This window comes from Thalassophryne amazonica, chromosome 15 (assembly GCF_902500255.1).
Source record: "Thalassophryne amazonica chromosome 15, fThaAma1.1, whole genome shotgun sequence".
In the NCBI taxonomy this organism is placed as follows: Eukaryota; Metazoa; Chordata; class Actinopteri; order Batrachoidiformes; family Batrachoididae; genus Thalassophryne; species Thalassophryne amazonica.
This window is the reverse complement of record NC_047117.1, coordinates 22,714,208-22,740,001: the sequence shown is the minus strand read 5'-3', so window position 1 is coordinate 22,740,001 and position 25,794 is coordinate 22,714,208. Positions and strand designations below refer to the sequence as shown.

Here is a 25,794-nt window from a genome sequence, read left to right as displayed (position 1 = left end):
ATTGTGAACACCCCCTTTTCTACTTTTTTTTTTTTTTTACTAACAGTCCAATTTCATAACCTTAAGAGTGTGCATATCATGAATGCTTTGTCTTGTTGGATTGGTGAGAATCTACTGGTACCTTGTTTCCCATGTAACAATAAGAAATATACTCAAAACCTGGATTAATCTTTTTAGTCACATTGCACTACTATTATTCTGAACACTACTGTACTTGACCTGTTGGCCACCTGCTGAATACTTCCACCTGCTAGATGTGCCCATATCAAATTGTAATTTATGTTTTATTGGCTATAATTGGTGGAGGATCTGTATGTGCTGTAGCATGTATGTTATTTGTTTCTCAGTCCTGTTTACAGTCACATCCATAGGTATTTGGACATATCACTGTCATGGAGTTGAAATGAAATAGATGTTGTATAGACTTTCATCTGAAAGGGTCCAAGAGTTGGTGTCCAAGTACTGCAACAGTAAAGAAGAACCAGTAACCCAACATCTTGGACCTTCATTCACCTCTAAAGACATGTAAATTATCAAAAACCTGGCCAGGGACTTCATGACTCCATAAGCTCTTTAATTATGAAGTTTGGTTTACCTATTCTAAATGGTTTATTTACAGATGTTGAGGCATCCTGGCACTGACCTCTAATGACCTACAGATGTCAATGAAGAATTACAAAGGGGTCAAAATTTAAAAATGTTCCACTTGTATTGAAAGTTATACCATATTATTTGTCTGACCATAAAGATTCCAAGAAGGTATAGTTTGGGATATCTGAGTGAATGTTAGGGATTTTTGGAGTAAAAACAGCAAAAAGGATGACAAAAGGTCCATTTCAGTTTGTACTGCAGCAAATGAAGTTCAGCTTGCCAAAAACGATGGTGAACTGCTACTCTGCCATCACTGAGTCCATCATCTCTTCCATCACCGTCTGGTACGCTGCTGACACTGTTAACCCTATAAAGCCCACCCTGTGAAATAATTGTCAGAAAATTCTAATTTTTTGAAACAAGAGTCTTTATTGGACCTTTTAACAAACCCACCAAAAAAAAAAAAAAAAAAAAACCTTTTGCATATGTGTTTTTATTTGTATCATATTTGCTACATTCGGCATTCTAGCATAAAAACATCCATTTTAAATCCAGAGCAAACATAACATTTCAAACCTATAAAATGCTGCATTTTCTTAGGGAAATTACTGTGGATCACTTGTTTCAGGCAGCCATTATGAATGTCTCATCTGAAGGCCCTCTGATGCATAAGATACTGATATCTGGTGGTTTGTGCACTACAAGTATCATTGTATACGATGGGTTTTTTTTAGGAGAAAATATCACACTGATGAAGCAGACATCTCAGAAAATCCAGTATCAAATATGATACACTTGGCGTTATAGGGTTAAGGACAGGAGCAGACTGCAGCTTATCCACGCAGCAGAGAAGGCGATTGACTGCAGTCTGCCATCCCTGCAGGACCTACACCTACAGGGCCCCCGAGGTGAGTGAGCAAGGACTGTTGAATGCTATGGAGACCAAGCATTTAACTGTCAAAACTATTCCAGTTATTAATCCTTTTAGCTCCACTAATAATTTGCATCACTTTTTACCAAAATTGGAGCAACTTTAACATTTGACCCCTGTACAAACTGAAATTGACCTTTGCCACCCTTTTACTGTTTTTAACCCATAAATCCATAGTATTCATTCATAGATAGTTCAAGTTAGACCTTTTTGGAATCTTTATGAGCAGACAAATAATGTATATTTTTCAATACGATTAGAGCATTTTCTATTTTCATTTTCAAAAATGGCTGCCATGGGGGGCATTGAAAGTTCATGATGGCTCGATATCCAGTTTTATTTGGAATACCTTTGGTTATATGTGTACAAAATCTTATGTTTTTATCACAAAATGCGCAATTGTTACATTTTAGCTAAGCTGCACCACTACTCCCCAGACATTATTCCAAGCTCAATGGCTGAGGACCCAGAGATGTGAATGTGAATACAGAGAGAAGTAAATGTCTCCACAAGTTCAACACTTAACTGCATGCAGATACTTCTGATGGACAACACCAGAAAGTAACTGAAAGCCTGGATCTTGATCCAGATTAAAGTGCAAAACTAGACACTAATTCCTCATTCAGCTTCTTAAATGCAGCATTTTTTTTATGCTCCCAATTCAAAATATCAAACTGATTCATAGTAATTGTATATTTGATACACACGAGAATGATGTTGCTGATAAAAGTTTCAGGTTTGAGTGTATTTATTCCTTTTGGCGTACACTTACAATAATATGTACACACACTGTTTTTCTGTGGGATGTCAACTACATTAACCTGAAAATGTAAAAAAAAAAAAGATAACACCACACATATACTTATTCAAGTGGGTGGGTATACTGCTGCCTGTTTAAAACTTTTATTTCCACTGTTCACCGAGGTTAGCTTCAGCTAACTTTAAATCATTTTACACAACTGTTCCCGAAACAGAATCATGAACATAGTGAATTACGTTAATAATAATGCAAAACTAACCATCTTTGAAGGGGAACATACAAAATGTTTTGGTTGCTGTACTATCCAATTTAAAGTGTGGTTTTATTCATGAATAAATAGGGTGATCCTGATTGACATCAGTGGCCGCCATCTTGGGAGACGTGCAATGCACAGCAAAGCACAAACTGCTTTCTGTTTTGGGGTGGGAGAATATTCCATATTTCTGTGCTGTTGTTGGCTGTGGGCAACATGCCAACTGTTATATTGGTACGAAAGGTTGGCTAAATTACAAGGTAACATTAGGTAGCTAGCTAACAAGTGAGTGTCAGTATTAGCTTACAAGTGAGTCACCTACCAACTATGTGAGCCCAATTCTTTACTTTCTGCTTTGCCGAAGAGGTATGTAGATATTCTTTCACCTTTCATGCTTCATTCTTATACTGACTGTTAAAAAAGCTAAAGCACTGTTGTGTTTGTTACAGTAGAATCCCTGTCAGCCGCAGTGGGAAATTATAACCAGAGAAGTGGTAAGTCTCCAGTGCCAATTATAAAGTAATCTAATTAAATGAAGATGCCACAGTGTTTTAGTGCTTTACACAACATGAAACACAAACAGGAAGCTCTGGTGCTGATTATTTTTATGACTTTACTGCTTGACTTGTTACATTTTCACCCATTTGTTTGTCTGTTTGATTGTGAACAGCGTATTGTAATGAAAGTTTTACTGACGATTTATATCCTGATAGAAAAACTGTTTACATTTTCAAAGTCAAAGTAAGGAAAAATCGGAAAAAAATCCCTATCTTTGACCTTGAATGAATTTTCAAATATTCATAACTCAGTCAAAAAAGATTAAATGTCTTTCATATTTGAAAGCGTTATGTAGGATGATATCATTTAGCGCCTGATTTGTAAGTGACGACAGTGCACTGTGATCAGACACTAGGGTTAGTTGATGATAGCACACTTTGATCCAACACGAAGTGTGGATTTTCCCCTAAAGGTGCCCTGACACTTGCACGACTTTGATCCGCGCACTTGCACGCACTCTGCCGTGCAGGAGAGTAAACCGGTCTCAAACTCATTGTAAACCGTTGTAAACTGTGTGCGGCTTTGTGCAAGTGTGCAAAGAAAATTTTAAGATGTTCAAAATCTCCATCACGTATTTAATTACATGAATTTCACATGAACATTGCACAAACAATTCAAAAACATTGCATGTGAGTGCGAGTGATTGCATCAGCACACTGCATCACAGCGCAGCTCATCTGAATGATTATAACGAGATGTTAAATCTATCATAAACATACTTTTACAGCTGCTCATAAGAAGGAATGAACATGCAACGGTTTTACCAAGCCATTACAATATAAACATTACAAATAATTACCTTTTTAGATAGTTCCAAATGCTTTTTCCACCTCATTAAGTGCACAAGAGAGCAAGAGAGAAAAGCAGGAGCTGGAACGGTCCTCTATGATTCCGGAAGCGATTAGAGGCGTTTTCAACAGCCATATCTGAGTGAAAGTGATTAATCTGCCACAAAATAATTATTTTATATACGCAGCGTCCAGCCCCCAAAGCGCAGTGTCCAGTGGAACAAAGCATGGCATCCAGCTGGGAACACAACAGGTGGGATTGTCACGACGAAGCGCGTGCAAGTGCACAGATCAAAATCGTGTAAGTGTCAGGGTAACTTAAGGTGCTCCTGGATGAATGAAATTTCTCTGGGGAGGGCCACGGGTCCACAGACTGACATGTGCCCGGCTGGGGTTTGAGCCCCTCTGTGTCCCTGAGGGGTCGTGGGGCGGGGAGCAAATTGCCAGATTTATAAACGACGGCTGTGTGTCTGAAGTGTGGATTTTCCCTTAAGGTGTTCCTGGTGGAATGAGAAATGCAAGACCATGAATCGTGAATATGTGCGAAACGTAGCACAAATCATGAAGAAATTCACGTTTTGCAAGATGTGCATTCACGCTTTGTGAGATTTTTTTTTTTTCAGTATTCACGTTTTGCAATTCACGATTTGCAGATAATTCATGATTTGCAGCAGATTCATGTTTTGGGTGTCAACAGGCACTCACTATCACCTGACAAAGTTTGATCCGGATCTGTCCGAATTCTGGATTTTGTGGACATTTGAATTTAATATTGAAAAGCCCATTTGGTGTACGTTTTGCCTTATATCTCAATCAAAAGTGCTTAAAAATTACTCTCATTTTTTGGTTATGGATTTACATACACCACCAAAATTGGATGGAGGTTCCAATTTAATGCCTGTTTGTCTATCTTCCAGTTATCAGTCAGAAAGCAGTGACAAATTGTGCAAAGCAAAGATAACCACTGTTTTACCACTGTTTTATGAAAATGGTCTGAAAAATAATTCAGAAACCTAAAATATAAAAACAAACAAACCTGACAACACCACAAAAAACTTTGATTCATGTGCATGAACTAAGTACATACTCCTGACATTTGATTACATCTAATTTAGCTTGTGAAAAGTCACTTCTAACAGGACTTTGACCTTGAAAATTTTTTCCAAGGTAAAATTTTGTGGAATTGGAAACTAGTGTTGGCAGAGCTTTGCATGCTACGAGCGCGGTGCTCTAGTTTTGTAATGTCATGCAAGTCATATCTGTTTTTTCTGATAACACAACTGTGGTTGAACTAAAAGAAGTCATATTCTGTTGTACATCTGTGACTATTGCTGTAGATGAATTAACATCCAGTTTATCCTTGCAGCCAAGGAAAATATAAAATGTTGAAAATAATGTTTGACAGCATGTACCATTGAAGTACGTGTTGTGCTGCTGTCACAGCCAGCCATGGCAGAATTTTCCATCCTCTTCAATTTCAAATGATGGAACATCTAGTTTTCCATCTGCTGTAACATGTGAATGCAAATGAGTCATATTCCCAAAATGACTGGAGTCCAGGGGCCAGTGACATCATTTGGAACTCCCTCCTGCACTTTCTTCATTGAAAATTTCCCACATTTTGACAGGACACAGAGGGGTCTAATATAAGCTGGCACCCAATAAAGCAGGTTCATATAATTTACGCGCTCATAAGAGACATAAGTTGGGGATTCAGAATAGCTTGCAGCAACAAAAAGACTCAAACCTACGTACGGTATGTTACAGCAAACAAACAAACAAAAAAGCACCAAAATCCAAAATACTCTGGTTCATGCTCTGCGATGGCCAGAAGTACTGGCACATTGTGTTGTCCACCTTGTCCTGAGTGTTCACTGCTGCAAGACTTCGGCATGAAGGCATGGTTGTCTTAGAAACAACAGTCTTTTTAATAGAGGGCAGGTGTTTGGATGAGGCTGATCATATCTACACCTCAGAGCTGTCTGAACTGCTCCACATATGTGTTGGCCTGTGGCTGTAGCCATTGTAGGCAGAAGAAGACGAGGTGGTGTGCGGAGGGAACTCTGTTTTCTTTTCCTTCTTCTTGCGCCGCAGGAGCAGAATGACAATGGTGGCAATGAAGCAGATGAGGAGGATCAGACCTGCAAGGCCAACCAACATGGGCAGAGTAGAGGTGTCAGCAGGCTCTCTGCCAGAGCTCTCCAGCAAGGGGCGCTCTATGAGAGTGTCACTGTCACGACTGGGAGACCAGGGCTGGCGTTGGCTGACTAAAACCCGGTCTGTTCTGTCCAAGGCAATGTGCTGGATGTTGGTGCCTCGGTTGTTGTTCACACCGATGTCCTGAGCCAGCGCAGGACCAGAGAAAACAGGAGCAGCACGGCGATGCCGACGTGCCACGTTGAAGTCGTAGGATTTAGGCCGAGGCTCTTCGATATAAGATAAGCTGTGATGTAGATACTCCACACTGCGTTTGCCAATGTTGCGGTTGGCGTTTTCTCTGGAGCGGACAGTATAGATTGTGTGGATGAACCATTCTCGACCAGCAGCCACCTGGAGAAGAAGCAAGATGCTTGATAAAATTCTTTTTCCATGTGCATGAGCGTATAGGATGGACATTTTTTTAATATTTATGAAGACCTGGAACAGAGGAGATGAGGAGAGCGTGAAACCATCAGATCCTGGCTGTCTGAGCAAAGGCAGAGCATCAGGTGTGTTTTGGGCCAGTGTGGCCTGGAAGGCAACATCGCCGAATGCTGTGGCCTGTGTGTCTGGCTGGGCCTTATCCTGCAGATCATCCACAAGAATCAGAACTCAAAGTACTTCAAGTGTACTAACTTGAAGTTAGTTTTGGCTGTGAATTCACTGCATCTCACCAGGATCTTGAATCGATATAGTAAAAATGGAGCATCTGCCAGGCAGCCATACTCCTTGTTTGTGGGGTTGTACTTGGGGACATAGCCGTCTGTTCCAGTGCAGAGAAAAACTTTCTCAATACTGCAGGAGAAAGACTCACCCAGATTCTGGACTGGGTCCACCATCACTCGACCGTAGATTGTGGAGCCTGTATCAATAGACGGATGGACTGGTGTTGATACTCTTCAGTGTGATGTTTACTAAAATCCACTTGGTGTCAGTAGTGTATTACCTTCTGAAAAAGCAGCATCGGTGCCCTCTCCAAAGCCCATGGAGCCATCAGACAACCATAACTCCTTCTTTGATAACAAGAACATCTGTGTGTTGAGGCTAAACTCAGCTGCCACTGGGTCACTCACCTGGAGAACAAAACAAGGGTACAGACAAGGGTTTAGCCTGACAGGTAGCATGCCTCCTAAAGGGGAGATATTGTATACAATCAGACACACACCTACACTTACAGTCAATTTAAAGGTTCCAATTCACTTAACCAGCACCTTTTTGAAAGTTGGGAGGAAGAAATTCCAGGCAGACTTGGGGAGAACATCCAAACTCCACACAGAAAGGACCAGGCGGAAAGCAGTCCCAGGACCATCTTGCTATGAGGCAACAGTACGAACCACTAAGCCACTGTGTGGGCCCAATAGGGAATTGTTGCGTGAAAAGCTTTTCAGTATGGCATTCGCCCTTTCCAGTTGCTTAGATCCTCAACACAGAGATGCTTATGCAATGAATCTTGCTTACAGAAGTGCGCCAGATGGCCACAGTGTTGCAGCAAGCCTTTCCTCAAGGTGCAAGTAGTACACATCTGATTCTACCAAAGTATCCATTCTCTTGACACGAAGTCATTCCAACAGTATCCAAGGATGCTCAGAAACTACCTAGTACCAAGGACATGCACTTGTCCTCCTTGCACATTTGCTGTCTTACAAAAGTATCCGCATTGTCAAACACCTCGGTCCAGGGATCTCATAACTTCATAGACTCTTCCCAGTTATCTCTGGATCTCAAAGACTAAGGACCCAGTGATATAATGATGGTGATGATGATGTTAAATATTTGCAATCAGAATGTGACTAACCTGCTGGAAGCGTATGTCCATGTCAAAAGTAAGAGGCTCCCTTGGGTGACAGATGGGAGGGATGCTGAACTCTCCATTGGGGGACGCAATGCAGGGGATCAACTTGATTGTGTAGGTGCCTGAATAGTCGCGCACCTGGCGGTCACACAGACAGGCAGAAGGAACGTTTTGATGAGAACTGATGCATGATGCATTGATCCATCTGACCAGCTCTAATTGCATGAAGACTCACAGCAAAGTCTGAGACAAAACTCCACTGCTGCATTGGTTGGTTGTAGGTAGGTTCAGTCCTGACCAGCGACAGAGTGAATGTCAGCCCAGGGTGGTCAGCACACATCACTATGGATATCACGCTGGTTCCTGAAACCAACCGTAGGTCAAGGTGCATCTTTAAAAAAGCATTTTGGCAAAAATAAAATTAGCAAATGTGCCTACATTTGTATTCATAGAGTGGCCTTATGTGATCTTTGTGCCACTTCTTTCCAAACCCTAAATGTCGCAGTATCATTTTGACATTTGTCATACTGTCAAAACCTCAGTCTGATATTTTCCTGTACAGACCTCACGCTCAGTTAATAATCCTTTAATATGACAACTTTTACATAACTGATTTTTGCTCACATCAGACAAAACGTCCTGTCCCATCGCAGTGTATTCCATTAAAAACCCCTCTCATATACTGGACAAAGCAGTCTGGACGTACCCAGTAATAGAAGTAAGACATTAAAGTTCAGCACAGACAATCGCTGATTCAAGGAAAGTGGGTACCATATTCTTGTGATTAAAAGCCCGGCAGTTAATAAGGCTGTGATTTGTCACTTTTACATTTTCAGTCCTATGTTTCATTTTCAGTGTATGTTAACATCTTTAACACTGATTAGCAGGTATTGATAGCTTAGTGACATTAGCGTCACTGGTTCCATGGTGACTGAGGAAATACGCTAGTTATAGCTTTTATAAGACCCAGTATCCCATTGTCAAAAATATGCATTGATCAAATAAATTTACCCAATTAGCCATAGCTTGCTTGGTAACTATGAGTTTGGGGGCGTGTTTGGGATCCAATTGTCCTGCTCAGGTTAAGCCAGTCTTGCCCAAGCTCCATGTTTTTATCCATTTGTAGCTTGGTTAAGAGTTAGATGGAGTCAGGAACTGTCACATCGAGATCTACCTAGAGCTTCTAACCCACTGTTGGTGGGTATACATGTGTGTGTGTGTCACTCCCATACCTGAATGCGACATAACGAACTGTCCTCTGAAGCGAGCCTCTGTCTTGAAATTGACAACCAGGCGGCCCTCCTCATTTATTCTCATACTGGTGGGGTACATGGCTCCTTTTAGAAGAATGTCACAGTTTTATAATGCAGGCTTGACAGTAAATCATTAGGCCATTTCTTTTTTAACATAAGAGCCAGCAGCAAAACTCTGGTCTGAGAATGTACCTTGTAGCTCGGCCTCAGGTGGGCTGCCAATGCCATCCTGCCACAGAATGGCTGTATCGTACACAAAGGTGAGTTTGAGCTCTGACTGCAGGTCAAAGTGTTGCCAGCCTCCCACGGCGACAGGAGAGTGGAAGACGTAAGACACAAATAGAGGTACGCGCAAGGTGACATAGGACTGGACCAAGTTAAGTACCTTAAATAAAAAGAGAACTAGTCAGAGAATGTTGAGGCTGTTCTTTTCTTCTGTACTGCTGCATGTTTTAAGGTTTGAAAAATGCATTTTTGTGTTAATTTAGAGCTCTACTTCTGGTGCCGTGTTGAAACCCATGTAGTTGAGGTTCCAAATTTTTTGTTTAAAAACAGCATGTCTCTCATAGTATGTATGAACTTGTCCTTTGAACGTGTCCCACCTGACCGTCAGTGCCTATGGATCCTCCGCAGTCGTTCAGCAGCTCTGACATATCATAGTAGCTGGTGAACTCCCACAGGCAGGCCTCTAAGTTAAGGTTCCTGTAGAAGCGGAGAGAGTTGGCTGAGCGCATCACCATGCTGTACTGGTAGGGTGACGTCTCCCCGATGATTTCAGGATTCTTTGTAGCATCGATGATGAAGCCATATCTGGTTTGGATCTCATTAAAGTCAAGTAAATTGGAACAGCGGTGGTTGCCCACACGCGTCCCATCAGGGCTCAGGGTAAGCTCGAAGTTGGAGAGCGGTCTGGTAGAGATTACCGGCAACATGCCTGTTGACAGAGAAAAAGTTGTTGTTGTAAAGCAGTGAGGCTTTCTTAGCATTTCTCAAAAGGTACAGCTAATCACCATCCATGTGAGGCATGTTGATAATCAGTTTGATGAGGTTTGGGAAGTCTGGGTCATCTGGACCAGTGTAGCGGATCTTAGCAGAGAATGGTTCAGCTCCAACTGTACCAAGAACACGAGGCTGACACATACCTGCAAAGGATTAAAGGAGTCATATTGAGCAAAATCAGCTCACAAGAACAGCTCACCATGAATATAATTTACACATACTATAGTATCACGTGACTGCTGAAGGTTGCTGGAGATACCAGTAAGCATCACGCCACCAAAAGATTACTGGTGGATCAACCGCCTCAAAAATAGAACAGTGTATGGATGATGAACCAATTCAATTCAATTTATTTAAATTTATTTAATTTATATAGCCAAATCTTACAAATCACAGCAAAACTGCCTCAAGGCGCTTCACACAAGTCAGGTCTAACCTTACCAATACCTTACCTTTAGCCTTATGTTTCCTCCTATTTGAGGCTATAATCTACACCTTTGACCAGTTATTACATCCCATATGTGGTTTGGACTTCACATCAGAAAATGCAGGTCTGATTCTGGATGAGAGAGATAAGTCCTATGTGGGCCCCGTGTTATGTGTCGACGCGGGTTGAGGAGCGGACCTGCGTCAGACGGAACCCAGCGCTACAAATAACCAGAAAAGCGGTTCCAAAAACAATATATTTATTTCACCCGCTGGTGCATAAAAAGTGTAAAAACAGAAATAGCGTCCCTCTGGTGGAGTGAAGGCTGGCACGCTCTCCAGCGCCCAAAAGGATCGAAGCCCGGCGCTCCTGGACCCACTACCACCGCCAAACACCCCCCCAGGTGGACACGACAAACCGACTCTCTGCGAAGCATAGAAGGTGAGGTAAGTTAGCAATTACAACTAATATCCTTCAAAAGACACACACTATCAGCAACACATACAGGTCTGTATTTTAAGCTTTATGCAAATGAGCAGCTTCTCACAACAGGTGGAGGACCACTTGTCCGCATGCCACAGCAGTGAGAAGCGAGCTGCACAATCCTCATCACAATTCAAGTATACTGCGTAACAAAATACCAAATTACTATCAACAATTAGTCAAACACTTAATCACCTTTGATGTGTGCTGACAGCATGTGTCCCTCACCCTTCCTTGCTTCACGGGCTCGATGTGTCAAACCCAGGCGCGGTCCTCAGCGTCTCACAAACGAACATCACAAGGTCGAGTTCCCGGCAGTTCTGCTTGAATCACACATGACTTAAATGCAGAACGCCATCCAATTATCTGCTTCAGCTGAAAGTCTTTAAGGTTGCATGTGAGCACCATTCACAGGTGCTGCATATGATGTTGATGAGGGTGAAGGATTCTTCAGCCAGCACCTTCTCCACAGACAAATCAGTTCTCATGCCACCTGGAGAGCAAAGAAAAGAAAAGAACACCAAAATATCCAGCCACACCCCCCAACACACAACACCCTGAGGGTTATTGGACTGGTGCTGATTCCCAGAAATCATATCATCAAGTAGATGAGAATCCATGACTCCCCCTAGATGGGGCACTGGTCCATTACCATTTACTTGTCCATCCACAGCACCCATGTAGACTTGTGTTCTCTCTTTTACAAGTCATGGATACCTTTATGTCTTTGGGCATTTGGTCTGGTTTGATCCATGTAGTTGTCTACATTTGGCAGTGAAGCGGTGACCTGTGCGAATGATGTAGTTTTGTGTTTCCATGTTAATCAGCTTCAAAGTGACACAGCTCTATGTATGTGCATGTACAAACTTTACTGCTTGGAGCAAAACTGAGGCCTGGAACAGCTTAAATTACTCCTATAGATATGTTAAATACAAATTATTATGTCAAATACATATGTTACAGCAGTTTTTATCATATAACACCCACTAAGCCCATCTGTCTGTGCACTATTCCCAAAAAAACTGTGAGATAGTGCTGGACACGCAACCCACTCCATGCGTAAAGGCGTTGTGGCAAGCACAAGTGCTTGAATCGAAGGCAACACACACCTCCCAGAGCTGCCAACCGTCCCAGATTCAGCAGGATTTACCCCTTGTACCGCATGAGTGTGTGTGTGGGATGCCCATTAGTCCCACAGTTGTGTGGGTCTGGGCATGCCCCCAGACCCCATAGTTACACCTCGCGCCACTGGAGCTCGCGGCCATGTGTGGGTGTCCTGCATTGTGATGCCAAATGTTGGCAGGTATGACCTCCTAAGTGTCTGTGGGCCATTTTTGCCTATAAACTTTAAGTATTGCTCTTGAGTTACTTCTGACATGTATGACCTCTTTGAGTTGACACCAACAATAATTTTACTGTCATATCTTGTAAGCCTGTAAAATTATATAAATAATAAGAGTGCAATGTAATCATTGTAATCATTGTAGCCTGTCGAAAACCACAACTAATAAATAAATCAAATACATGCCCGATTCAGTTGTGCACTGACGCTTCCATTAGCTTGGCAGCAGGATCTGAATGTTGACAGAGCATTAGCTCCATGTTCAGTACGCACTGACGTTCGTATTCCCCTTCAAGTGCGACTCTACTTTCATCTCTCTTGGAATCGAATGGCTTCTTTCGTCTCTTAACACTCAAGCTCGGACTTTAACGCATTCTTTAGAATTTTATACTTGTGTTTTCAATGGTGAATGTCCTTCTTGGTTTAATGATTGCACATGCTGAAAATCGTACATCGGATCTGTTGTTGTAACAACACGTGGACTGTGTTTACGAAATTAAGCTGGTTTTCTGTGAAAAGTTTAACGGCTGATGCGAGATTATGGGGTGTTTCTGTCGGTGTAAGGACTTCCCACGGAGCGGGACGTCGCGCAACGCTTCCAGGCGCCGTCGTCGGCATGTTTCGAGCTGAAATCATCCTAATTTAAGGCTTAATTCACCCAGGACATCGTGAGAGAACAGAGAAGATTCAGAAGAGGCCGGCATGAGGAATTTATGCGGACATTCCACTGTTTAAGGACATTTTTTTAATGAAAGACGTACGCGCAAATTCGCCGAGTCGTTTCCGTGACGACTCGGCAAATCTGTGTGCGCCGCGACAGGAAAAACACCTCCGTGTTGAAAACCATTTGTATAATTCAGGCGGCTTTTAATGGCTTTCAACAAGTGAGTAACTGAGAAATTGTTTAACAGCTTGGGCATGTTCCAACTTGCCCGTTAAGATTTCCAACGGAGGTGTTTTTCCTGCCATGACCCCCCGCGGTCGGGTCCAGCCCGACATGCGACTCTGCCCGCACGTTCTTTCATTACAAAATGACCGTTAACAATGGAATGTCCGAATAAACTCCTCATGCCGACTTCTTCTGAAAGTTCTCTGTTCTCTGACGACTTACTGCGTCAACAGAGCCTGAAATGTGGAAGTTTTCAACTTGAAACGGCGAGACGCTGCCGCCTCGAAGCGCAGATCGCCGTCAGGCGCCGTGGACCGTCCTTACAGCGACACTACCAGACCAAAATCTCTCATCAGACGTTAAAATTTTTACCGAAAACCAGCTGAATTTATTGAATGGTGTCCACTCAGTTGTGCCTTACAGTTTTGAAAAAAATTTTATCAAACAAAGCAACAGTCTCTGAGCCATTCCTAAACAATGAAAAAAATCGACGAGCGGGTGGACGACTCCTCACTCAAAGACTGCCCACAGGCGAATGACGTAACCGACAGGGCGTGAAAAAACTCTTGCATGCCCACGAGGGTTCAAGCATGTCTGATGTAATCACACGTGATTCAAATCCATATGGTTTTTGAAAAAAATAATAAGGTCGGATACTTTTCTAATACACCTCGTATAACAAATTAATAAGCGTTAAGCTGGTAAATTATGAGGATTTCACTGGGGAACTTTTGTATTAAGTGATTAACGGGAGGAAGTACACATAGTGAAAAGTGACTGAGTACCGTTAAATCCAACCTTCAGGCGACTCACCTTCAGTCTTGCTGATCACAGTAATAGGGCTGGACAGCTCAAGGCCTGCATCTCCATTTGCGTTAAATGCCCTTGCTGCACATTGAACCCTGGAGCCAGCTTGGAAGTAGATGGAATCCAAGGTGATGGACTTTGTGTTGGAGAAGAAAGTGTTAGTGTCAACCTCCCTCATGGGGCTGGTCACTCCATCTGAGCCGGTGGGGGCACTGATCAGCCAGCGGTACTGAGTGTGAGTGTCATTGATGTTCTCCGCAGAACAGATGGAACCGGTTTTATCAAAGTCATGGTACTTAGGGTTGCAAGCCTGAAAGAGACAATGGTGGAAAACATATTTCATGCTTAGAACTGACCCCCCCCCCCCCCCCCAAAAAAAAAACAACAGATTTGGTGGTAACTTTTGTTATAGTGTCAAGAAATGTGTTGATGGGTGTCTCTCAAAAGCATCAGCTGTCTGCTCACCGTCACGCACACAACAGGGTATCCGTTTGGTGGGTGGGGCTTGTCTTTGGCTTTAGCTGTGTCATCATACATGAGCAGGGAAACCACCTGGGGCACGGCAGGGAAGGTAACATCTGCCACACTGTCCAGCTCCTCAATGTAAACAATTGCCTTGTTCATCTAAAGAGAAAGGATGTTGTTAGCCCTGAGGTTTACCAGTACATTAACATGAGGAACATGACTCATTCTTGGCGTGCACCGAGCAGTGATGGTAGCATTGCTAAAGAATCCAACTTGTAGCCCTGAATTGGACCAAATACTGGCCTCTCTCTCCTAGCCTGTGATTGGTTGGCGGCCGAGATGCAGACATCAGCCTCACTTTGATGGGTCGTGAGAGCTGCTCTCCTATTGGTCATTTGGGAGTGGGAAATCTCACTCCAAGATGGAGGCCAGTATCCGGCCCAATTCATAGCCGGGCTGGTTGTCGGGCTATCCAACTTGTAACTTCCAGATCATATGGTATAGAAATATAGATTTTTTTTGTGAAGTTCTTGTGGGTGTGGCCTATTTTACATAAGCTTACAGAAGAATTTCAATGTGTGTGTCTTCCTGTATAAATATTTTGTACAATATCCCACAGGTGTGCCTGAGATTCTGTTTAACTCATTATACAGTAGTGTTCAGAATAATAGTAGTGCTATGTAACTAAAAAGATTAATCCAGGTTTTGAGTATATTTCTTATTGTTACATGGGAAACAAGGTACCAGTAGATTCAGTAGATTCTCACAAATCCAACAAGACCAAGCATTCATGATATGCACATTCTTAAGGCTATGAAATTGGGCTATTAGTAAAAAAAGTAGGAAAGGGGGTGTTCACAATAATAGTAGCATCTGCTGTTGACGCTACAAACTCAAAACTATTATGTTCAAACTGCTTTTTTAGCAATCCTGTGAATCACTAAACTAGTATTTAGTTGTATAACCAGTTTTTCATGATTTCTTCACATCTGCGAGGCATTAATTTTGTTGGTTTGGAACCAAGATTTTGCTCATTTACTAGTGTGCTTGGGGTCATTGTCTTGTTGAAACATCCATTTCAAGGGCATGTCCTCTTCAGCATAAGGCAACATGACCTCTTCAAGTATTTTGACATGTCCAAACTGATCCATGATACCTGGTATGCGATATATAGGCCCAACACCATAGTAGGAGAAACATGCCCATATCATGATGCTTGCACCACCATGCTTCACTGTCTTCACTGTGAACTGTGGCTTGAATTCAGAGTTTGGGGGTCGTCTCACAAACTGTCTGCGGCCCTTGGACCCAAAAAGAACAATTTTACTCTCATCAGTCCACAAAATATTCCTCTATTTCTCTTTAGGCCAGTTGATGTGTTCTTTGGCAAATTGTAACCTCTTCTGCACATCTTTTATTTAACAGAGGGACTTTGCAGGGGATTCTTGCAAATAAATTAGAATCACACAGGCGTCTTCTGTCACAGCACTTACAGGTAACTCCAGACTGTCTTTGATCATCCTGGAGCTGATCAGTGGGTGAGCCTTTGCCATTCTGGTTATTCTTCTATCCATTTTGATGGTTGTTTTCCATTTTCTTCCACACGTCTCTGGTTTTTTTTTTTGTCCATTTTAAAGCATTGGAGATCACTGTAGATGAACCGCCTATAATTTTTTGCACCTGCGTATAAGTTTTCCCTCTCCAATCAATTTTTTAATTAAACTACGCTGTTCTTCTGAACAATGTCTTGAACGTCCCATTTTCCTCAGGCTTTCAAAGAGAAAAGCATGTTCAACAGGTGCTGACTTCATCCTTACATAGGGGACACCTGATTCACACCTGTTTGTTCCACAAAATTGACGAACTCACTGACTGAATGCCACACTACTGTTATTGTGAACACCCCCTTTTCTACTTTTTTTTTTTTTTTTACTAATAGCCCAATTTCATAGCCTTAAGAGTGTGCACATCATGAATGCTTGCTCTTGTTGGATTTGTGAGAATCTACTGAATCTACTGGTACCTTGTTTCCCATGTAACAATAAGAAATATACTCAAAACCTGGATTAATCTTTTTAGTCACATAGCACTACTATTATTCTGAACACTACCGTAGATTTGGACTTTGATAAATTTTTTTAATTTTTATTTTTGCTGTCTCACACCTTATTCAAGTTGCTCCCAAATAATAAAATGCTTTGATTGAAGGGTGGGTAGTTTAACTCAGGTGATGCTCACATTTCTAGATGTGGTGGATGTGGCAAAATATGGTACATACGAAAGTCAACGATCATCAAATTAGAACTTTTGATGTGGTGTACCTCTGTGGTGCGTGCTGCATTAGTCCATACAAAACTGTTACAGTGCACCACATGCATTATAATGAATAAATCACATGCAAAATATTTTAACAGGACAATGTAAACACAGCTGTAATCCTTGGGGTTTGCCTAAATGAGTCATTAAGAAATGTAAAGAGTGTAGTGCTACTGAGAGCAGGTCATAATCTAAAATTGACTGCATGAAGGAGGTTAGACCGAAATACCCTTGACAACTCTAAAAGTGTCACCACTGTGATTGCAGAGATTGTACATATATTTTCATTTCCATTTCATAATGATTGATTTAGCTAAACTCCCATCTATTTTCGTGTTCACACTCTCTTCTAAGAGAGGTGATAGTCTAATGGTTAAGCATTGGGCTTCAGACCAGAGGATCCTCTGTTCAAAACCCAGCCAGACCAGAAAACCACTAAGGGCTGTTGGGCAAGGTCCTTAATCCCCTAGTTGCTCCTGGTGTGTAGCGAGCGCCTTGCACGGCAGCACCCTGACATCGGTGTGTGAGTGTGAATGGGTGAATGTGAGGCATAATTGTAAAGTGCTTTGAGCTTCTGATGCAGATGGAAAAGCGCTATATAAATGCAGTCCATTTGCATTCTACAGTTTGAATACAAAAGGACTTTGTCTCAAGAAATCTATTTATGTTGTGAGAGAGGTCTCAGCCTGATGTGGAGTACATGGGTAGAAGGCCACGGTTCTGTTTATAGGTCCCTTTACTCTTTGGCTCTGCTGGGACATTTCTCCAGCATCCCGTTCCAAAGGGAAAAGCTTTTAATACGACGCTGTAGTTCAGGCATGCTGACAGCAATGGCAGCTGCTGCCTGGCTATTTTAACACGGGCTGACATGACAGGCCAAATGGTCACGTGTGTTGGTATGCAGCACTGTACTTGTGTGCTCATAGTCTTTTTGAGGACTTTCGGATTTACCCCATGCTGCCGTTGCCTCACCTGTATCTCAGCCACCATGTTGTCGTCAGGCTTCATGTGTACAGTGAACGCCTCTCGCATCTCTCTTTGACCATCGTACAGGATCTCAATCTCCACTACGTGTTCCTGATCACCTTCCTTGAACTCCACATCTTGGAAACACATTCAAATAAGTGTGTATTGCTCTCAGACAGGAACATCTCCAAAATAAAGGCATAATTCACACCAAGAAGCATTCAGTGACTTCACTTAGATGAAAGCAAGCAGCACTTTTATTAAACATTTTTATGAAGCTTTAGGGCTCCATTTTGTTTCTCAAAAGCACATAGATTAAGGGCATTTACGTAAGGTGTGTTCAATTCCACTTTCATATTTACACAGTGTAGGGCACAAAGGGGTTGTATTTTGGCACGTAACTACTCATGAGGTGGGTTTCCATCACTTGAAGCAGCATATTTGACAGATTTTTCTGGCGAGGACATGGTTCTGCAAAAATCCCAGTTGTGTAACTTGCTTAAGCTGAAATTTTTTAAGTAAAATTTCTATGTAAAACATTGTTTAATGTAAAACCAATGAAAGTTCTTTGACTTAACATTGATTGTTAGATTCCAGTGAAGTCCTCACCCTCAGACAGCGGGTTGTAGTCCTCTCCGGAGGTTGCAGATCCATCTTTAGTGTGCACTCTCACTACTGACAACTTTGAGGTGTCTCCAACTCGCAGGATGGGAATCTTTACTGTTGCTAAATCACCTTTGACCTGAGGTTCACGAACACTGTACTTGGTCTCAGAGAAACGAATGATTGGTTCTGTTGAGGAGCAGACAAAGGCAATTCAATATGCATTGAACAAAACACTTTGAGCTAGTTAGTTCCCTGCCTCCTTATACGTACAAGCATACTGAACAATTCACAGGCAGGGTTACAAGAGATGATGTGTGTTGGGATGTATGGTAAACTGTGTTTCTTCATTCTTATTTAGGTCATTTCTGGTTAGAAGACCTCTGCCCAGAAGAAGTTTTGATCATTTTTCACTTGGGACTTTAAACAGAACAAAAGCAAAGCTCCTCATGTCTCCTGACTCAAAGGTGGCCACGCCTTCCACTGGCAGTAAAGTTTTGCCTGCAGGACGCAGTAACACATGCAGGGATATTGTGTTTGTTCTCATCCTCCCAATGGACAACAGGATCTTTTTAATTTTTTGTCTCATGGCATTAAAAAACAACTAAAATACTAAATCCTGTGAATAAACATGTTAATGAGACTGAGAATAAAAATTGTATATTCAATTACTCAACAAGAAAAGATTAAAGAATAATTCAGTACCTTTATTTATTAAATTTGTAATTTAGACAAAGATATATTTGCCTTTCATTGCCTTCCAGGTGAAAAATTCCTTTGCACTTTTCTGCATTGAGCACAAATTACATTTTATTGCGACTGCGGATCATTGTTATCATTGATGAATTTTAAAGTCACTTTCATGTGAAAGCTGCAATAAATTTCATGAAAACTGGTATAAAATGTTATTCTTTAATGTGAAGTACAAAAAATTGACATGACATCAAATCCCAATGAACTAAATTTGCACTCACCCTGTGTCACTTAGGGTGCAGGTGCAACTATTTTTTTTTTTCAAAGTTTATCTTTAGACACCCTGGTAAAAAAGCATGTCCGCACAAAAGGAGGCCGGGCTAAACGTGGTATACGGGCCACCAGTTAGTGGCGCCGATTCAGATGCAGTACATCAACAGACTTAAAACAGTGCTGTCCGGAAAACATCACACAAATCACATTTAGAATCACAAAGTCTTCTAGATTTTTTAATGATACTTTGGATTTAGTACCACAGATGTCTGGTGTGAACAGGATGTATTGGTTAGGAGTTTTAACAGCACCATTGGATCGTGTGAATGGAGAGTGTTTCATGAACAAACATTTGCAGAGCAAAAACATATTTGGAAGTGTTATGCCCAAATATACATCTACAGGACTGAAAAATCTATGGATTAGATGTCATATTCTGAAATCTGGAACCTCTTTGACATACTGTCTTTGTCATCCGTGACGGTGATCAGTGTTTCCTTCTGTTCCCCGATAGAAGCTCCATAAGGAGATTTGCTCTTTGCAGTTCCTAGAACCAGCCGGAACTCTTCGTCCTCTTCGTGGATGGAGTCATCCACCAGGTTTACCACACAAGGCTTCTCTGTTTCACCTATGGATGAATGTTTAACATATGCAGTTTGTAGTGTGTATGTGACAACCACGAAAAGATTTACACACTGCAGATAGGTAGCATAGACTAAGACAATGTTGTCTCACCTGGTAGGAACGTGATGATTGATGCATCAGTATTGGGCCTTTCGATGTAGTCCATCATTACCTGAGCAGAAGCCTGGCGAGTGTAGCAGCGCACTGTCGACCTGAGCCTAACATCTCCGCTACGGTATATTATAGCTTTCACCTCCCCGTCAGACTCATCCACTTTGTAACTGCCTTCCTTAAACTGAACCTTTGGCACTGTAACAACACCAATCCACCCGTTACAAGAGTGTCTTATTGCATTCCAGTGAAGTGTTTGTCTGCAATGTGTACTGATGGCTTGAAAATGATGACAAACCCTCTAGCAAGCTGCCACGTGTTTTTAAACACTTACAGTCTGTAACCGTGTCATTGATGGTAATGATAGTCATGCTAGGTTCTCCCAGCACAGCATTCATGGGCATGCGTAGCACCAGGTCAAATGTCTCAGGCCCCTCTAGCTCTGGCTGACCCAGATCATCCAGGATGGTCACCCTAAATGTTTGCATGGTCACTCCAGGTGCAAAGTCCAGGTTACGACTAATACCGACATAGTCTAGACCAGCTGTTAGAAAGATAGAGAAGTTAGCAGGTGAGAGACTCAGGATTGCAATATCTTGTTTCTGTTGAACTACAGATCTTACCCTCTGCTGAGGCAGGATCACTCTTCCTGGAGCGGACTGTGACAGTAGCTGTTTTGGACAGGTCTGTCCCCGTCCTCCAGACCTTTACCTCAACGTAACCTGAACTCTCGTCCACAACATACTCAAGTTCCCCAAAATACAAGGAGGGCTCTGTGGAATTTGGGGGAAAAAAGTCCAAAAAGCAAAAGATTAAGACATGGTATATTTCAAATGCACATAAGGTTTGTTCTTGTTCATGGAAACGTTCTGTCAATTTATTGAAAACTAGGTAATGGTACCTATGGGCATGAACACAGTAAGGGCGAAATTAATCTGACATTTGACTCCAGTGACATTAACTGTGACTGAAATGATTGACCTCTAATTGACCTTGACAAGGAATCCACATCCAAACTGAGCTAAAAATGAAATTTGTTGACCTTTTCTGAAATAAATTCTTTGAGGACAGTTTTGAGATCAGACTTCAATGACATACCAAATTTGGTCAAAATCAGCAAAGGTAGGCCAACACAGACAGGCAGACATGACCTTGATTCACCTTCAGTAAATTTGATTTTGCTGGACAATTCTTGAACCCATCTCCATCTTAAATGTTGACCTTTCATCCATATGATTGACCCTTGTCAAACTTTATCTGGGCAGTTCCAGTACCCACTGACATTTGTGCCAGGCTTCGTAGATATCACAGTGAAAAAAACATAATTTTGGCTGACCCAAAATTTGACCCAATGACCTTGACCTTTGTAAAAAATCTCATTAAGGGCCATTCTGTGGTTGAGAGTCATCCACATATTAAGTTTGGTGGATATCAGTTAAAGCACCTGGGAGGAATAGGGAACAAGCAGACAGATAAACCAAAATTTTGACTTTGTATTCCAGTGACTTTGATCTTTGCCTAAATAAACCCCTTAAGAACAATGATGGGATCAGTCTACATGCACACAGTATGCTTGGTAGAAACTGGCCATATCACCTCAAGGCAGTAGTGCAACAAAGAAACACCTCTTATAGTATGATTCCTTTTATGTTTGTGGCATGACTATGACTATTATGTTTTCCCATTTTAGAGCAATATGAACTTTACATTGTGTGTGGACATTTGGATGCTTGTGGTTAACTTAATATTTTGTTGAAGATCAAGTTCAGGGCCAGGCTGGCACATTGCACAAACTCTCATTTTTGACTCGGCACAGGAAGAGACCTGTCATCCCTCTTAGCCCGTGTATTTTGTAGCTTCCTCCCTCATTTATCTGAAGCCAGACGACTGTCTGAAGTCAGTGCCAAAGAGCTGCTGAGGATATGATGACTAAGGCTTGTGAAAGTCTGATTGAGAGGACATTCCTAGATCTTGATGATGGAGCAGCAGATAAGCAGTAGAAGGATAAGCAAGGACTCAGACCCAAGTAACATGTCACTTCATCTGTTCTCACATCTGCATTAAACTTGTTTTTCATCAGACCCTGTCTCAGAGATTAGCATGGTTACATTTTCAGATTTGTGATCCAATGTCCCTGTAAATTTAGAGCTGCTGTAGGATGGGCATGCGACATAAAAACATGAGCAAACATACACATACTAGCACAATCTCCCAAATGTCAATAGCCAACTATTTTAGTGGGTTTCTTTAGTTATATTTTATTATGTTCATAGTCAATAAATTTGGCTATAATCTGTTGAACCATTAGTCTTTCCTGAAAGAAATTCAGTCAGAGAACTCACATTTGATCACCTTTATTGCTACATCAGCACATAGTTATAGTTTGGCGCCTAGGCTCTGACATCATCACTCATCACAGAATATTACTTGCGATATTTTGGAGGGGGGGCTGTGATTACCTATACAAATCATTCCCCCGTTTGAGCCCAAAGGTTAATGCTAGGGTGGAGACGGGGGCTGACAACAGGCAGCAAAATTGATGCAGCAATGGTGGCATTCACAGGCGAAGGGTGGGGGGTAGCTGGGAAATTGAGTCCTAAACAGCCCTCCCAGTTTGCAGGATGTGTTTGGGTTGATTATGAGGAGAGTGAGACATGATAAGTGAATGTTGAGCAAGGCAAATGGAGCAAGTTTGCTCCATTTATTGGGGAAATAGTGAGAAATACGCGCCGAGGTTCTTTTAAATTCTATAGTTAATCCATTTGTAGTTCATACTTGATAAATGCTGAAGCACCTTGAGGCAACTTTGTTGTGATTTGGTGCTATATAATTGAAATAAATTGAAATTGAGTACTGTTTCCTTATTTTAGTAAATATAAAATCTTTATACAATGTTTTGTATAATTAGCTTTGGTAATAGCTTAGCGTTTGGTGCTATGTCAAGTTGCTGACAATGTATCTATGTATCAGTAATTCACAATGAATTAAATTGTTCACGTGTCTTGAAAACTTGCTAGTGTCAAACAATGATAATGGGCTAATGTTAGTATGAAAAGTTGCTAGCATCACATAACACAATGCTAGCAGGCTAACATTAGCATAAGCTGAGTGCCTCCATTGTGGAAAAAGGATTTATAATGTGCTTTAAAACATACTTAGAATTAGATTTTTTTTCCTGAGAAAAACCTTATTGTACATCTTCAGGCAATTATACATTGCCTGACAAAATAACAGTCTAATATGACATTACTTTGAGGCTATATTCTATATTTTGTAGACAAAATAATTTTAAAAATTGCCAATGCCCAAATATTTATCAAGAAGAAAGAGAAGGAAAAAAAGTGTGGATGGTGCAGCAGACAACAAATGTTTAGTGAAGGATGTCTGACACATTTTTCAAAGCTTTTAAGACCCTCTGTCAGCTATTTGGCATCAAGTGCATGAATAGCAACAGTCAGGGGGAACCAGTGCCAACATGGCAACTTGGAAAAGAAAAAAAAAAAAAAAAAAACGGTGTGAGAAAGACCCAGACAAATACAATAACAACAGAGGCTTGATGTTGGCCAGGGTTCAAACCACAAATTTAGTCAGGCCATGAGATAGTTTCACACATTTACGCAGTCACATTTATGGTAGGGTGTTAGTTCAGGACCCCCTAGGATGTAGAACCACAATGGAGGCTTACACAATGGAGGCTTCTGTTGTCTCTTCATGCCTGGCAATGTAGACTAATTGTTTATGTGTAAAGCTAATTTGTATCCCCAGTTCAAATTGCATGGGTGTCACGGTTTGGTGCGTGAGTGGATCTGTTACTACAACAAGCAAAATCAATAAAGAAAATTTTTTTCAGGAAATTGACTTTCATGAATAGATGGAGACGCAGCGTGAGACCAAATGAAACTTTGTCAGGCATCATAAAAGAGAAAATGCAAATATTAGGGTGATAACAATGTATTACTAAATACTAACAGGGGTACCAGTCTTAGTTTTGATGAAGAATAATTGCCACGTTTTAAGTGTATCTGGTAAGCAGCCGGTCTGCTCTGTCAGCCTGATCCTGTCAGATCTCAGAAGCTAAGCGGAGCAGGATCTGGTTAATACTTGGATGGGAGACCTCTTCGGAATACCAGCGGCTGTGTTTGTTTCTCAAGGTAAAACTGGAGTTGCATCAGGAAGGGAATCCGGCATAAAATGGTGCCAAATACCAATGCGGATTTGGCTGTATTTGCTGTGGCAACACCGAACAAAACAGGAGCAGCCAAATGGACAACAACATAAGTGTGTTTGGTTAAAAAAAAAAGTCATTGGAATCAGCACATCAACACAGTGGTTTAGGGTATAAATAAACTACTAAACTACAGCATTCACGGAGTGCTAATGTTCAGTCTTTTAAATGTGCTGTATGATTGTGCTAAAACTGTTAAATGTGCTTTTTCCTAATAGTGTTAAGCTATTTATTGTACATTTAGATTATTTTTCATTTTATTATTTCATGTTCTGTATTGTATTGATTTAAAATAATTAATGGCATGATTCCCAGAGGTGAGACAAAGTCACCATCAAGTCACTCTCAAGTCATGAATCAGCAAGTCCCAAGTCAAGTCTCAAGTCATAATTAAAACCAATTATTTTCAAGCTGACTTGAGACTTGACTTGAGACTTGGAGATTGATGACTTGAGAATGACTTGACAGTGACTTCGTCCCACCTCTGATGATTCCACACACGCTGATACAGTAGGTGGTGGGATGCACCTCTAAAGCTGGTTTGTGGTCCACTGATAAACAGAAGTAGTAGTTTTACTGAGTGATTTATATGTAGAAGCCTGTTTTCACTGCAGGAACACGTGATGCATTTTAGGGGACCCGACACCTTTGCACATGACTCCACTGCAGGAAAAGAGATTTTTGAGGCCAGTGTTGGTGGGTGAAATTGGTCCCAACTTCATAGTAGGTACTTTTGAATGGCCCTGAAAAAATGTTGGGCGGGCCTTGAAATTGACTGGATGCTAACTTGTACAGCTAACGTGCTCCTGCTATCCATTCTGTTTCAGAAGAACTGAAACAGAATGGATAGCAGAAGCCCCATTTCCATTACAGAAACACGACCGACTTCCCAGTGGTTGCGAATGTTTACAGGATTGGGCCATACCTGGGCTTCTCAGCCACTGTGTCTCCATCACGGTGTAATCCTCATGATCGGTAACAAGTACTCTTTAACATTAGATGTAAGGCAACATAAAAGTTTGCTTGCTAGCTGTTGATAGTATTCAGTGTTAGCGCTAGTCAGGAGGCAATTTGCCTTTCCACTAGCTTGCTAAAATAATATTGTGCAAGGTAATGCAAACTCTTAAAATATCTATATTTCATGAATTGGTTACCTGACTATAGACTTCTTGAGTCTTCAGTCCCTGCATTCCTGGCACACAAAGGGCAGTGGTTTTGTTTGTTGGTTTTGTCATGTGAGCCACTTTTGTTGTTGTGGTCCTTCAGGTGCTTGTAGTCCTGCTTGAACTTTTGAATTCCTCTCAGCATTGTTTTGTGGTGTGTTTAATTCAGAATCCAGGTGTTCTGACATGCCATGTAGATAGTAATGGAGACATGTGCAATGGTGTTGGTCCCCTAAAATGGCTCACAACTTCCTACGGTTGAAACAACCTGCAGTAGATGAAC

General features: G+C 41.5%; 1 protein-coding gene across 1 annotated transcript in view; it reads right to left on the bottom strand.

Annotated features, from left to right (window-relative positions):
- Positions 1-5,036: 5,036 nt before the first annotated feature.
- frem3 (Fras1 related extracellular matrix 3) overlaps positions 5,037-25,794 on the bottom strand; it is a 58,194-nt gene continuing 37,436 nt past the window's right edge. Inside the window, exons 7-24 of the mRNA XM_034189319.1 lie at positions 20,747-20,896; positions 20,458-20,667; positions 20,124-20,321; positions 19,852-20,016; positions 18,429-18,611; positions 17,826-17,956; positions 14,538-14,696; positions 14,079-14,382; positions 10,136-10,267; positions 9,728-10,059; positions 9,318-9,510; positions 9,105-9,209; positions 8,108-8,235; positions 7,876-8,010; positions 7,027-7,153; positions 6,755-6,942; positions 6,519-6,665; positions 5,037-6,431 (exon numbers count right to left, since the gene is read on the bottom strand). Of these exons, the coding sequence (XP_034045210.1) occupies positions 5,847-6,431; positions 6,519-6,665; positions 6,755-6,942; positions 7,027-7,153; positions 7,876-8,010; positions 8,108-8,235; positions 9,105-9,209; positions 9,318-9,510; positions 9,728-10,059; positions 10,136-10,267; positions 14,079-14,382; positions 14,538-14,696; positions 17,826-17,956; positions 18,429-18,611; positions 19,852-20,016; positions 20,124-20,321; positions 20,458-20,667; positions 20,747-20,896 (3,572 nt within the window). The 3' untranslated portion in view covers positions 5,037-5,846. The remainder of the gene's footprint in view (positions 6,432-6,518; positions 6,666-6,754; positions 6,943-7,026; positions 7,154-7,875; positions 8,011-8,107; positions 8,236-9,104; positions 9,210-9,317; positions 9,511-9,727; positions 10,060-10,135; positions 10,268-14,078; positions 14,383-14,537; positions 14,697-17,825; positions 17,957-18,428; positions 18,612-19,851; positions 20,017-20,123; positions 20,322-20,457; positions 20,668-20,746; positions 20,897-25,794) is intronic.